Source organism: Schistocerca nitens, chromosome 1, assembly GCF_023898315.1.
Source record: "Schistocerca nitens isolate TAMUIC-IGC-003100 chromosome 1, iqSchNite1.1, whole genome shotgun sequence".
In the NCBI taxonomy this organism is placed as follows: Eukaryota; Metazoa; Arthropoda; class Insecta; order Orthoptera; family Acrididae; genus Schistocerca; species Schistocerca nitens.
The window spans coordinates 251,281,291-251,296,871 of NC_064614.1; the positions used below are offsets into that span (position 1 = coordinate 251,281,291).

A 15,581-nucleotide genomic window follows, 5' to 3' on the forward strand; every position below is an offset into this window, starting at 1 on the left:
CCTGGTGTTAAGCGACGGGTCTCAGCGGCTGACTTAGTTTTACATTTTATGCGTGAAGGGGGCTTTCACCACTCTTTAAGGGGGGGCCACTTACTGTATTTACTCGAATATAAGCCGCACTTTTTTTCCGGTTTTTGTAATCCAAAAAACCGCCTGCGGCTTAGAATCGAGTGCAAAGCTAGCGGAAGTTCTGAAAAAGGTAGGTGCTGCCACAACTAACTTCTGCCGTCGAATATATGTGGTACTGCACAGGCATGCTTTGCAGACACAAAGATAAATACTGGCGCCAAAACATCAGCGTCAAAAAAAAAAAGGGGGGGGGGTGGAAGACGAGCTTTTTTTTCTCCGCCCCGAGTTTCGACCACTACATTCTCATACATTATCCAACGAAGTAAATACAAATTCCGTATTGTTCATCTTCGAATGTAGCAGAATTTAAATGTACTACGAAAATCCGACTGGCGAGACTGTTTGGGATGTTTGTCAATATGGCCAACTCCACGTTCTGAACTTTTTCCTCCCTGTGAGAAGAGATTGTTGCTAATAGGAACCTGATGAAATGTGAATCACCTGCAGTATTCTCTTCACCATAAGAATAATACCAATATAATCATTTTGCCATGTATTCTTTCATGTTTGCTGCTATCTCATTTAAATCCTGTCTGCCTAATAAACTACGAAACTGGAGTGAGACAACAGAAAACGCGGAAGAATATACGTATGGTGTCATGTTTATATTCGTATTATTCTTATGCCTAATAGTGATACAGTCAGAAATGAAGCACGGCAACAGACTAGATTTTTAAATCGAAGATGACTAATTTCTGTGCAGAATTTGATGTACTAAAGAAGCGGCCGCAAAGATTTTCAAATGGAGAAAAATTTTCGCCTAGCTCTCATTCAGAACATGTTCTATCATACGCAGTTTATAAAACGGCACTTATCAGATCAAAGCAAAATAAGCAATCGATTCAAACCAGACGAAGCACGTGAAAAAGGAAGGGTATCCGTATAAATACGGACGGAGTGCCTGACGCATAGCAATGGCTACCTGGTAAAGCTTAACTGCCAAGCTTACGACTCGAACCAAACTCCTGTAGCGGTATCATCATTCATTCGACCTAAATTGTGTCTCATATTACAATGGATCAACTTTGTTTCGATTTGGAGGTGCGGCCTAAAACTTCCCTCTCCCCTTGAATTTCGAGTCTCAAATTTCAGGTGCGGCTTAGATTTGGGAATTTTTTTTTTCCTTTTTTTTTAGTCTCATTTTTCAGGTGCACCTTAGATTCGAGTGCGGCTTAGATTCAAGTAAATACGGTAACCTCATTGAGCAGTTGACAGAACACTCTGTTGCCTCCTGTGCCCAGACCAGGCTGCAGCAGTCTGGATTTGGTGATCCATTCCGGACCCTCACCCTACCTACTCTTTTGCACTTCCTTCCTGCTCTCGCGTGGTCTTTTTGACTTGTTCGTCTGTTGTCTGTCTGTGCTTCTCTCGCCCTGTCTGTGTTGCTAGTCTTTCCTAGGCAATTTCTGACTGTGTTACATGTGGTAAGTAGCGTGGGAGGGGGTTATATATCCCCTCATTGCACTCTGTTTTCAGGAGCATCTGGCTGCTCCCTAAATGGGACACCTCGCCTGCCTATCTTCTTTTTTGTCCCTTATCTAGCCTTTGTTGATATTTGGTAGACCTTATGTTTTCTTACTCTGGGTTTTGCGCAGTAGGCCATCTTCGATGTACGGTCATGTAGATCTGTCTGATTGAGGCGAAAGGGACTAAAGGGACTGATGATGTAATAGTTTGGTCCCTTTAATCATCCATCCTACCAGCAAACCAACCTATACATAAGCAGAGTGGCTGTCAGTAGCTAGATGAGTGGGCAATAGTATACACTGGCCCTGGCAAATTTGCCGCACGAGTAAGTGGCCAAACATCAGATGTTGGGGAAGCTAATAGCAAGTGGAGCAGCATATGATACCTGAAATCGGAGATAAGACTTTCAAGCCTGGTAACAAGGGTGAAAATGTTTGTGATTCTGACATTGAAGATGATGGTTCGATATTGATCACTCTGGCCCTGTTGTAACTACCCAAACAGTTAACAGGCACAGTGTATCATTGAAGAAACAATACTTAGCAAGTGACTGTCAATTTACTACATAAATTCAAAAGTGTTCAGAGCCATGGTACTTTATCATGTTTCCCTTTTCATATTGGAAAGCTGTTTTGAATTAGAGATTCAGCTGGTGGAAATGGGCAGTCTTTCGTAGAATGATCGCATCACTAAAAAGGATATCATTACCCATTTAAAAGTAGTGTTTTGAAGTGCAGATTTGTTTTTGAAAGTGATTGACAGCTGTCAGCCACTGCACTAATTGTAGATCCTCTACTGCTTTTCCTACATTTTACTAATCTTCTGGCATTGCTGCCTACAGCTATCAGCGTAGTCTGCAATCAGCCTCAGGTGGCATCTGATACTCCTGTTGTGTGGTATTTCATTATTTTGTAATTATATATAATTCATGTCATCTTTGAACTTTACAATATTCTTTCAGCATCACTTTCATTATAAAGAACTGAAAATTCATGATTTTCATAACAATAGGTGTGCTGAATCAAGTATGCCAGCTGGCAGAAATTCGAAAAACTAGAGCAGTCAGTTAAGCAGTATTACTTCTTAGACGACAGTACAAAACTGCCATAACTGTGTGCGCGTGCGTGTGTTAGTGTGTAATGTGAACACTCGTTTTGTCTCTTGTTTGTATGAGTTTACCCACACAGTCACTCCATACTGTATGGTTCGAAAAGTCCATGATACACTGTACGCAGAAGGTTCTTGTCTGAACACTGTGGTAGCTGCATCATTAAGACTATGACAGAGCTCAGTTTCTTACAGACATTATTAATGTTTTTTCCATTTCAGTTCATTATCTACAAGAATGCGTAAGACTAGCAGATTCTACTTCTTCCAGCCTTGGTCCATCAACCTCTAAATCCATGTCTACAGCATTCTCCTTATTTTTAAACACTACATACATAATCTTTTTTAGATTTATAACCAGTTCATTTCCCAACAGCCATTGACATTTGCAGATATGTATGCTCTTCTCTAAAGCTGTTCCTTATTTTGGTCACTATTTAGTATTGTCATGTCATCAGCATACAGTATTTTCTTTTCTTCCTCCTCAACACCTATATCATTAACAAACAGATTAAATAACAATGGCCGGGTTTGATTTCTGATTGTTATGAGTTTCCTAATGATACATACTGCTTGCTGTTGCACAAGTATGATTTTTATCCATTCACCTGGGTGCTCTCGAATGCCATAGTTGCCTAATTTTTGTATCAGCATTTCATGGTCAATGATGTCAAATGCTTTTGAAAGATCCAGAAACATTGCAGAGACAAACTTTTTTTTCATCTAAGGATTGGAAAATGTATTCTGTTAGACTGGCATTTGCTTATTCTGTAGATTTACCCTTTCTGAAACCATGTTCTGAGGGTATGAGAATGTTATGTTTGTCCAAATAATTAACTAATCTGGTATACATAAGAATTTCTAGGATTTTCGAGAAACCGGATAGAAGTGAAACTGGTCTGTAGTTGTTGGGGTCGTCCTTATCCCCTTTCTTGTACACTGACACCACCTTCGTTATCTTCAGTTTTTCTGGAAAAATTCTATTTCTGAAAGAACAGTTTGCTATGTTCAGCAGTGGTGTTATTATTTGCTCACTTACTAGCTTTATTACATGATTTGATATTTCATCACCACCATCTGATTTCTTGGACTTTAGTTTCTGTATAGTTTTCTGTAGTTCATCTTCCGTGACTGGTCTTAAAAACATAGTACTACATGATCTTTTTGGTACCTTAATGCTCTTCTGTTTTTGACTATTTCTTTCCAAGTTTAAGTATTCCACTACAGTGATATAGTTATTATTCAGCATGTTTGCTATTTCCATACCATCTGTGAAAGATCTATTTTAATTGACCTAATATCTTCTTCTTTGTTTGACCCATCTTTTTCCTTTCTTTCAGTATTAATTGCATTCCAAGCTGCCTTTGCCTTGTTTTTTGAGTTTGTTATGGTGGTGTCAGTTGCTCTTGCTTTTGCTTCTCTTATTGTTTTTCTATACTTCTTTTTTAACACTTTATAGTTTTCAGCTTCACCCATCTGTCTCAGATCCTGCAGCTTCCTTCACTGTTCTAGAATTTTGCTGGTAATCCACTGTGTTTGATCTTGCAGCCTTTCTTGTCTCTTTACTTTGGGAAATTCTACATTTTATGCTACATTACATGCTAGATTTCCAGTTTGTACCAATAACCGATTACCTTTTGCATCAGACTATAAAAAAACTTTCTGAACCTTAGCTAGGAACACACAGTCTAAGTTGAAATTATTTCATATATTGCTGTTGTGAATGCCACAGTTCATCCTAAATTGACTTTTATCAATTACCACAGATACTATGAGGGAGGAAACATATTGGCATGTGAGGATAAGAATTCCATGGCTTTGGAAGATACTTCTTACAGAAGTTTGGTTATCGACTTTCATTAAATTCATACTATATACTTTCGGAGAATAAAGACGCTTTGACCCTACTGCAGTGCCCCAAAAAATTAACCTGTTGAACAATGTTGAGTGAGTGAAAGAATGCAAAATAGGTCTGTATGTCGAGAGAGAGAGAGAGAGAGAGAGAGAGAGAGAGAGAGAGAGAGAGAGAGAGATATGGATATGATGGTTGCACATTATATAGATCTGCCATACGATATACCTGCATGCAGTCAGCAAGAAGTGAGATTGGCTGCAAGATATTGTAGGACCACCTTTCTTCCCATTCTCTGTGTTGCATATGATGAGATGCCATGGGTTACAGCACCTTATAGTGTGATAAGCATTTAAAATTTATGCTGTACCTGAAGTGTCTGCATTTCATAACATATATTATTTCACTTCCCCCAGTTTGTGGACAACAACCCCTATTGGTGTTACTGGCTGTTGTTATTGCTTCACACCAAGTTTAGTGTAAATAACAATCTTGTCTTGTTAGGGAACTTAAAATTTTAGGCTTGATGAAATTTAGAAAATAAAGTGCACCATGATGATGTCTGCTGATCTTTGTTTACTAATACCAGATGTGCACCAACGTTTCAACATCATGTACTTCCACAAGTTAAAACAATGGTGTCTCATTGGGCTTTTCAGTTTTTTTCCTTGGTGTAGTCTACAGGATCCATTTACCGGGTTTATTCACTGTGTACAATTCTTAGTCATTGGCAATGTTGATAGCACTGCTTATGAAGTGCTGTAACCAAGTAAGAAATTTCACACATTTTCTGAATCATTTTGTGAGATCCAGTGCTTCTTCAAGTGTACTCAGACCAGAAAATGGTCTGGAATGTGGAGTACTCCATTCTGTTGTGACAAGAGAAGGGATGAAATTAGGTGACAATTTGCTGGGTACTGAGACAAATGGGTGTATGGGGAAGTAAGGAAGCTGATAAAGCAGTCAAGAAGGACTATTGAGATGATGGGAGTTTAACAGTCTGCCGTTTCCATGCGAGCTTCCATCTCATAGCTGGATCAGAAGGTCATAAAATATTGGAAGAAAGAGTGACTCCAAGTGATAGACAGCAAGTTGAGGATAGGAAAAACAGTAATCCAGCAGGGATTCTCCTTCCAGTCAAAGTGCTTTAAAGTCGTATACCTCCATGTTGGGCATAGCCTCCATATATGTGGCTTTTTACTTAGGCAGGATGACGTGTTTGTCCGTGGTGCCTGTAGTCTGTGTATTTCAGTAAGCCAGTTGTTAGCAGACTCTTTCACATTACGATGAGAGAAAACAGCATTTTTCAGTGGAACGTGCCCTCTGTTTTAACTGGCAATGAGTCTAGTATCACATGCATTTAAAATTTTGAGTGTTGACTGGGCTCGAGGCTTTTAGGTTGACAATTTTAATGTGTTTTCAGGTGGCTATCTCGTCTATTTTTAGCAGTCAACCAGCCATATGTATTTTCCTCAGCACAGTATACTTCTTTTCTGTGTTGCCATTTTTCTTGTTTTATCATAGGTTCTGAGAACTGGTAGAAGTAAATTTTCATTTGTTGCTGTTTGTTTGTTTATTGTGTGTGTGTGTGTGTGTGTGTGTGTGTGTGTGTGTGTGTGTGTGTGTGTGTGTGTGTGTTTCTGGAATAAGTTTAATATTTACCTTACCTAAAGTTTACCATTTTAATCACTTTTGTTTCTGTGTCTTTTATTGTAGGCAGAATGTTGGGTGTCCTAAAGTTTGTCACCATCCTGTGCTAGGTATTGATGACAAGATCATTTAATCTTTCAATATTGAACATCACTATTCTTTGTTTTGAGGTTCTTTCCTGATGAAGATGATACCGGATATAATTGCATTTAGATTTCTGTCATTGGAGCTCACTGTACTAGGCCCTGGTTGTTTAACTTTCCCTACATTTGATGTTATGGCAGGTTTTTGTTAATGTTATTGTGAAACATTATAATACAGAAAAACTCTTAATATCAAAAACTTGTATTCTGTGATATTAAATTTGTCAGGCAATTGGGAGTAAATAATTATATCTATAAGAACCTGCAGAAGTCCTGCACTAACTTATCTTTTTTATTAAATTTTTTTTAGATTGAAGCTTATATCCAATGGTCGTATCATACAAGAAAATCGTGTACTGAGTGAACAAAGCCTTCAGAATGGATCCATGTTATTGTGCCTGCTGCTTGAACGGACTCCTGCAGAGATAAAGGTACGACAAAAGATATTTATAAATAATATTTACACTCCTGTTAGTAAAATTTGCAACATGAACTAAATATGTGTTGATACGAAATTTGGAAGATGTTGAAGCAGATATTTTCTGAACAACTATGCATGCATGACTGTATGAGGAGTAGATAGCAAAACTTAGGTAGAGTTCCACAGTGTTTATTATTGTTTATTATTCTGTAGCAGCAGTAAACCTAGTTGGATCTGCTAATGGCACTTAATGCTATAAAACCAAGCCACAGACCTTGAATGGTTGCTCTGGTTGAAAGTGAGTCCTTGTATTGTGGATTTGCAACCATCCACATAAAAATCTTGTGTAAATATATCTTAGTTAATCTCTTAACCAGTAGCCATACAACCCTCCTAATACCAAGTGTATTTTGTTACACTAAGTACTGCTGGGATCTCTGGTGATCCCAATACAATATGTTTTCTATTAAGCATAATTTTTAGTAAGTGTTGAAAGTAGTCACATTCCATTTTCCTTCTTCAAGAACATGGTGATAGTGGCATGAATGCAAATGAAAATGCAAAATTTCTTTTTATAATTTATTTCAGTAAAAGTTATATACAGTTCTGATGACATTACAGATATTTGTGGTCACATTCCAAAGTGACAATTATAAGGCCTTGCATTTAAGGCAAGAAATTGCTGAGTGGCTTTTACACACATACACACACATTTTGAACACTTACGATGTGTTTCTATCCACAGATCTTTCGCAGAATGGACACTGGCCTCCTATTTTCGTCTGTGGGGTTGATGGAAGTACTAGGGAACTAGTATTGTCTAATTTTTATAAACATATGAGACATAGTGGTGATTACAACAGTAATAAAATATTATATAGAACATTCTTCATCACACTTTTATTCATTAATGGTTTTAAATAACAGTGTTTCTATGTGGTCAAGAGTGTTCTATTTAATATTTTATTAATGTTGTGTAATTTTCTACCAGTGAGTTGCTTTCAACATCAATGTCTACATCTGCATCTATACTCTGCAAATCACCATGATGTGCATGGCAAAGGGTACATCCCATTGTACCAGTTATTAAGTTTTCCTCCTGCTCCATTCATGCATGGAGCATGGGAAGAATGATTGTTTGAATGCCTCTGCATGTGCTGTGATTAGAATCTTGTCCTGACAATCCCTTTGTTAGCATTACATAGGAGATTATAGTATATTCCTAGAGTCATTGTTTTAAGCTGGTTTTTGAAATTTTGTTAGCAGACCTTTCTCAGTATAGTTTACAGCTACCTTCGAATCTGCCAGTTCAGTTTATTCAGCATATCTATGACACACTCTCACGGAGTGACCATTTGTGCTGCCCTTCTCTGTGTGTGTTCAATATCCCATGTGAGTTCTATTTGGTATAGGTCCCACACACCTGAGAAGTATTCTAGAATGAGCGAGATGAGTAATTTGTAAGTAGTCTCTTTGTAGGCTGATTGCACTTCCCCAGTATTCTACCAATCAACTGAAGCCTACCACCTGTTTTACCCACGACTAAGCCTGTGTGATCATTCCATTTCACATCCCTACAAAGTCTTACACCCAGGTATTTGCACGAGTTTGCTGATTCCAACTATGACTGAGAAGTATTATAGTTTAGGGGTACTATGTTTTTTCATCTGCTCTTTACTTTTTTATAATCTAGATTCATCATTGGCTTGGTTTCTTCATGACCTCTCACTTCATTGAATGTGTTTGTACTGCATAGAGTTACAACTTTGCCCTCTTTTGAACAATATGAAACCATTGATGCATGCTCTTGGAAACTGAACATGAAATTTGACTTGACCTTTGGTCTCAGTGAAAACTTCTGGTAGTTCTCCTTTATTTCTTCTAATTATTGCAAAAAGTTTAAGATCGATTTTCAAAAGTGCTCCTGCCAAAATAAGGTTTGTGAAAAAATTGTCAGCTATTAAATTTCTGCAACCATTTTGTAAGCCTTCCACCGTATCTAAAGCAACTATCTTGCCTGGACCAACTTCATATGATTCATTTTATTGTCAACCAATGTAAAAGTGAAGATTGAGAATGTAAAATGTTGCACTATCACATACAGCAATATCTTCAGGTCTGGTTTTGAAGGAGTATATTGCTGTAATGGGCATCTATCACCAAATGTCATAAGTTGTTCATCAATTGTTACATTGCTGTAAGGAACATAAGCATCTGGAATGTCATTACCCACATTTCAGATATTTGATGGGAGCCAGCTTGTTAGAAGCATGGTTGTGACATCTTGCATCCATGTTGTCGAATCTCATACATCTTGAAATTTAAGTAAAAATATTTTCAGCCATTTCTTCACTGAAAATGGATCTACCATCATCTTTATTCCATGGATGCACAATTGCTTCATTATGGGCCTTGTAAGCACCTGCTAGGATCATGGCACCGATAAAGTGCTTCAGTTTGCTGCAGCATCTATTGGATTCCATCTACTACTGTAAACAGGACTTCACTCTTTGTTAGTCCCCTTTAGTATGTCATCAACCATGTTCTTCCTAAGAAACAATGTAAAAGTTGATTCTATGGTGTCCACATTTTTTACTGTGAATTTTGTTGGGCCTGACTTAACTCAGATTAGGGCACATTATGTTGCATCTTTCCTCTCTTCAATTTCTTCTCAACTTCTGTGTGTCTTCTTCTTCTTCATTTTTTTTTGTCCTATATCAAACAGATAAAAAGTACATATTTAGCAACACATACTACCACTTTTATATAGTAACTTATGATAAGTACTTACCTTTAAAGTCAGAAGTATGTGCCACTTCCTTTACAGGCTGAACATTTGTACTACCCAAATCTTCTTCTGAACTTCCATCTGATTCAGAAATATTCTCTTCTAAGATGTCTATTTCTGTGTCACTACACGAGACTTCGGAGCCTATGTACACTGATATCACTGTTTTATATTCCAGGGAGAGGATTATCCTGTAGTAATATTTTGAGCACTTCCTCTTTGGAAAGGTATAGCCATTTTCAGTTAAATGCAACAGACACAGTACTAGACTCCACAAGCATGAAATGAATAACTGATAGCATATGAAGCCATATCAGCAATTGTATTTTCCAACATTTCCAAGAATGTTACAAAGCAAATATGGCAACAATTATAGATTATAAAACATCATCAATGTATTATAAAACCTCAAGAGAGAAGTGGGGTCGCACATAACCCCAGTGGTATTCAGTGGTTCCATCATAATTTTCCTGCGAAATTAAATATATTCAAAAATTGTGTTACTGCATTATGAAATTATTACTTATTCCATGAAAAGTCCGTCTTTCATCATTTTGAAGCATGTAGGACAAGGTTTATTGTAGAGAAAATTACGCTCTGGAATCACTAGAAACCCCATGGTATTCAAGTTTTAAGGAAATTTTGGTCTGCTGTTTATTGTTGGAAACTAGCTAAGTCTTCCAAAGAAAGATTGAAAGTGAAACAATTGACTGTGAACCATTTGTGACCTTTGCTTTTTATTATTTCTGTTGAAACCCTCAATACAGTTTCAAATCACTAATTTAAGTCAATCATCAGTCATCAGATCTAGTAAAAGGAACATGAAAGAAATGTTATATTTCAGACTGGTGTCTAGTCTGATAAAGTACAATCAAAGTCTGAAATATATTGTCATCCATATTGAATGAAATAACATACTTAAATACCATTTGTTGTGAAAGGTATGAGTTGTTGTGAAAGGTATGAGTTGTCCACTGATTTGAGCAGTTGGTTTCCTAAATTTGTTTGTGCCACAAGAAAACAAAATTACATGTTATATACCTGTGTGGCTTCATTTATAGAATATAGAAATCATATGGACACGTGGAAAAAAACCTTAGTTTATACATACAGGAGATGTAATAGCTGTAAGGGAACAGCCACACACAGTAGGTCAGTGCACTTAGAGCTGCAGTAGTGAGACAGCTACATTCCATCTTGTTCGACTCAAGTAGCTGTTCAAAATGAGTACTGCAATTGAAAATCCTTCAAAATGTGAAATCCTTCCTGTAACAGGATTTTACTGACAAAATTTTTGTAATTGTTGACATTTTTGAAATTTGTGCTGTATGCAGACTAAACGTCATGAGTGAAAATCTTTTTGTCATTGATGCTATTTCTTTAAAAAGCAAAGATGAATGTTCCTGATGATGGATGTCCATCTGTAGTCAGCAACTAATTGGTTCAGAAAACTGATGATAAAATTCTTGAAAGCCAGTGCTTCATAATATCTCAACTGTACTACTGTAGGAAAACTTTCTGCAGATTTCTCATGATCTGTCTCCCCCCCCCCCCCCCCCCCCCCCCAATAAGATTGTGAATTTTTTTGATAAGATTGAGATTAAACAACTACAATATAATAAGTTCTGTGTTCAAGTAATGCAAAGGGTAAAGGCAATGACTCACTGCACAGGGCATAGTTGAGGTATTGTGCAATCAATAGATGCACTACATTCCATAGCCATTTGTGTGTGGGAGAGAGCGGAGGTAGTTTTATCTCGTTTATGTGTCTGAGAGCTACTAAATGCTTTTAACTATATGATGAAATGTTGCCTTCACAGCTTCCATTATTTGCATACTGCCCAGGACTTTCCAGTATCATATCATGTTCTGTGTTCATGGGATTCTAAAGTTCTTTTCTGAGAACCACAAAACTCAACTGATTAGAGTGCTGGATATTTTGCGTTAGGATATGAAAGATAGTCTACCAAAGGCAGAATAATGAACAGTGATAAGACATGGGATTCTGGGCTGATAACAATGAAGAACAGCAATCAGTGGTGTGCAGTCATCCTGAATTTCACAACAGACCAAAACAGTGTGCTATATTCTGTCAGCTATAATGTTATGGCTACCATTTCTTTGTAACATTAAAGAAATTTTGCATATGAATTTTATGGAATGAGGAGGGCAATCAACTTTTGAAGCCAACTATGAGCCATTAAGAAAACTGAGAAATGTTGAATCCAGTTGTGGGACGTGCACACTACAAGACTAGATGTGTCCAGGCACTCAAAAGAACAATAGAACTTTACTGCACAGTACCTTAAGGAAGTACATCAGAAAACAACTTCCAGAGTAATACAACTAAAAGATTGTCTTATCAGATAAGGGTTGACATCAAACACAGTGACAGTTTCCTTAATGTAAGAACTGCTTGACTATGCTAACTGAGCCACAGAGTTGTGTACACTGTCCATCCTATTAGGATAGCACTGATTTAACCAGAAATTTCCATAAGTGTGTGTAGTCTGCAGTTGAAGCATTTGTGGAGGAACGGTGGTTTGGAAGTGATATGGGAGGCTGTAAGCTCCAACTGGTGTACGCCGTGCTGTGGCAAATGGGACACTGATTGTAGGACCTGGTTGGCTCCCGGCTCAGAGTGCCGTAGCTGTGACACCCTGCTGTCGATTGAATGGTGAGCGAGTGTGCAGCATCCCATGAAACAGTCCAGAAGAAGACTGCCAGGAAATTGTGATGTTATACGGCTCAAGGAGGTGAGCTAAGGCCAGTGGTAGCAGTGCTGTATTTGGCAGATGTGGTGCCACCAGTGGCTGCTGCAAGTGTGATGTGATGTGATGTGATGTGTTGTGGTTGAGTTGTAGGTGCTTTGGCAGGGCGGCGGCCTCCAGCACTCTGATGAGTAGTTGGTGGCTGGATTGAACGGTGACAGCCACAATTACTTCAAGAAGAGGTTGGCAAAACAAGTGACATGGTCTCTCAACTGACAGAGCTTGCACGCGCGAGCACGCGCGCGCTCGTGTGTGTTTGTTGGGGTGTGTGCTCTCGTGTCGGCGCGTGCACGCCCGCATGTGTATGTCATATATAAAGAGAAATCATTGTTACCAAAGATCTCAAAACGTACCTTTCCGGTTTACTTAATATTTTTACACTTTACTGTAATAAACAGTTAGACGCGAGTAGACAATATATTTTTAGTACAGTAAAGTGCAAACATTTGAAAGAAATGAGAAAGGTACATATTGAGATTTTTCGTAACAATATCTTCCATACACACACCTAAAAACATGCCTGTATTAGAATTCAACATTTTGTCAAAATTTCAAAGCAATCTTTCGATAAAAATTTTGAAGAAATGAACATTTACATTTTTATTTATACAGATGTATAAATTGTGTCATACATTGTTCTCTCAGACATTTTTGAAAGAATTGGCAGCCAATAGATTATCAAAATGCCTCCTGTTCACTTTTGTGAATTGGCATTAGTTGTGTATGTGTCGGTATATCAGGAAATATCCCATTTTCCATTGGGTGACTGTAAGGTAGCGTAGTGCCTAATTATCTCCATGTGACAGGGTACTTTGCTTCGTAACCGATGTATCCAGAAGCAGAACTAATATGTTAAGATAAGCATCAAACTGATATACTGCTTTCACGTTGTTTCAGAGTATCACACTTCACAAACTAAAAAGCTCAAATTTCTTTGTAGAGGTCATAGCTCAAGGGCTATAAGATTGTATTTGTCTAATTAATTTCATGCTGTAATGCACTCATGCACACTCATCTTGACTATTTTTTTTCTTCTTACTGTTCTTTCATTTCACTACTAACTATCATAATGCTTGTGTCTTTTCAGAATTTCAGTCAGTTGTACATGCCCAATATCGTATGTTTTCTTTCTTTGTGTCATAATGCTTTCTCTTGCAAAATTGTCTGTAACATAAATTTTTCCAACCAACAAAAGCTTCATGTACCGAGCAAGGTGGTGTAGTGGTGAGCACACTGGACTCGTATTCGAGAGGATTTAGGTTTTCTGTGATTCCCCAAATCGCGTCAGGTAAATGCTGGGATGGTTCTCTAATCCAGTGGGACCAATGACCTCACTGTTTGGCCCCTCCCCCAAAACCAATCAAAAGCTTAATACCTGAATTCTTGAGCCGTAGTGATTATTGCATAACATATCCTGTGACAACTCAGTAAGACCATAATTTTTCCCCTAGACTATGTAAACTTTCAATATACTGCTGAAATTTCTATGCCTTTTCATTTTATGTGACTTTTTTCTCTTCAGTCACAGAAAATTCACTAGTATAATTTGCTTCATTTCTGATCAGTGCTTGTAGTTTCTCTGATGAATTCTAGGGTTTGATATAAATCTTATTGTTTTACAGTATTATTGTTTTATTGTTTTACAAGCCAGCCAAAAGGAAACTGGCCTGGCAAACATTTATAATTCAGATTGAGCACAGCTAACTAGCACAGAGTTTATTAGACTTTTCTTCAGTGTGTATTTCATTTGCACAGTGTTTTCTGTATTTGAACTCATCTCTAATTATTTATTTGCTGTTGGAATTGTGTTATCAAATGTCAGAAATGCTTTTTGGGCCACTTGTATTTTGGGCGCCCTTAACAACAAAGAGCTACTGTGTACAGTGCCACCACAATTGCTGTACTCATGTTATTTAGTGCTGGTCTTGTATTGTGGTTGGCATCTTTTGTAAGAACAACCATCACCAATGCTGGTAACCTATTTGGCCACCAAACTTTTATTTCATCTGCAGACTCCTTAATCTGATTTTTCATCTAAATGTGCAATTTTAGGAGGCACAAATCAAGAGAATGGAGCAGAACTTAATGTGAATACTCCTGCATCAACATTCTTTATGACTCCATTCTTTCTTCCTTGAATCCCTACTCATTTGTGATGACTGTTTCCTACTCTGTGCCTACAAGAAACTGAAAGTGATTTGTTTTCCTGAGCCATGTATTTGTTCTGCTTCTGTGCATCACAGGCAAAATTAAAGATAATGGTCACTTATCCAGCAGAATTGTGGAAACCACTTTGAATGCGATACAGGCCAGCCATGAATGTAATACACAGGTCTTCAGCAATATCTTGACACTAAGGAAATTAAATCTATCCTGTTAAAATACTGGAAATAATGTGAAGTGAGTGGGAAGAAAGAAGTTCTTGAGATATGGTTGTCAAACCTTTAAGTGTATTTCAAATTGAGAAGTATATTTTATGATTATGTATTTAATGTTACCCATAAAAGGAAGTCAGATTTATTCTTGACCAAGTATGCAGAGTTATATAATTATCCATACAGTAATAATTGATTAAACATACTAGTTAACTATATTCTATATGCATGTAAAAAAATCCATAAAAAATTATATAAATTGTCTGTGTGTCTGTTGTAACGAGACTGGAATAGAAGGGAGAACCGATAGAGGTACTCAAATTACCCTCCGCCACACACCCTCAGGTGGCTTGTGGAGTATGGATGTAGATGTAGTAGATGTATTTTTTTCCTCTGAAAATGTGTACCATTATTGTAAGACTGTGTGGCTTGATGGATAAGTGGGTAAATGGTAAGGTGGCAGACTACAAATCTAAAGGTCTCGTGTTTGATCCCCAGTCAATTCTAGGATTTCTGTGTCACTTATCACTTATTTCACCTCTGCCAATGTTTCTTGATGTGAAAAATACAAAGTTGCACTGTGGTTTGGAATCTGTGTAAAACTGTAAATCCCTCTATAATTGGCTGGATAAATCAGTTCAAATTTCAGAGAAAGGCAACAGCTTATCACCTTGAACAGGACCATACTTAGTAAAGCACTGTGGTGTTCAGAACAGTCTTTGGATTGATGACAGCTGTCCTTTTTTTTATTGTTCCGTATCACAAGAGAGGTCATAATTATGATCCATGGAGTATGCAAATGCCTACCCAACTAATATTACTTACACTATGAGTGTGATATCCAATTACTTGTACTTACAAAGTACTCACAAAAACCT

At 37.6% G+C, this 15,581-nt stretch overlaps 1 protein-coding gene across 1 annotated transcript in view; it reads left to right on the forward strand.

The window, feature by feature from the left end:
* Nucleotides 1-15,581, forward strand: part of LOC126247297 (NEDD8 ultimate buster 1-like) — a 127,367-nt gene that overhangs the window by 18,920 nt on the left and 92,866 nt on the right. The window contains exon 3 of the mRNA XM_049948467.1: nucleotides 6,659-6,779. Within this exon, the coding sequence (XP_049804424.1) occupies nucleotides 6,659-6,779 (121 nt within the window). The remainder of the gene's footprint in view (nucleotides 1-6,658; nucleotides 6,780-15,581) is intronic.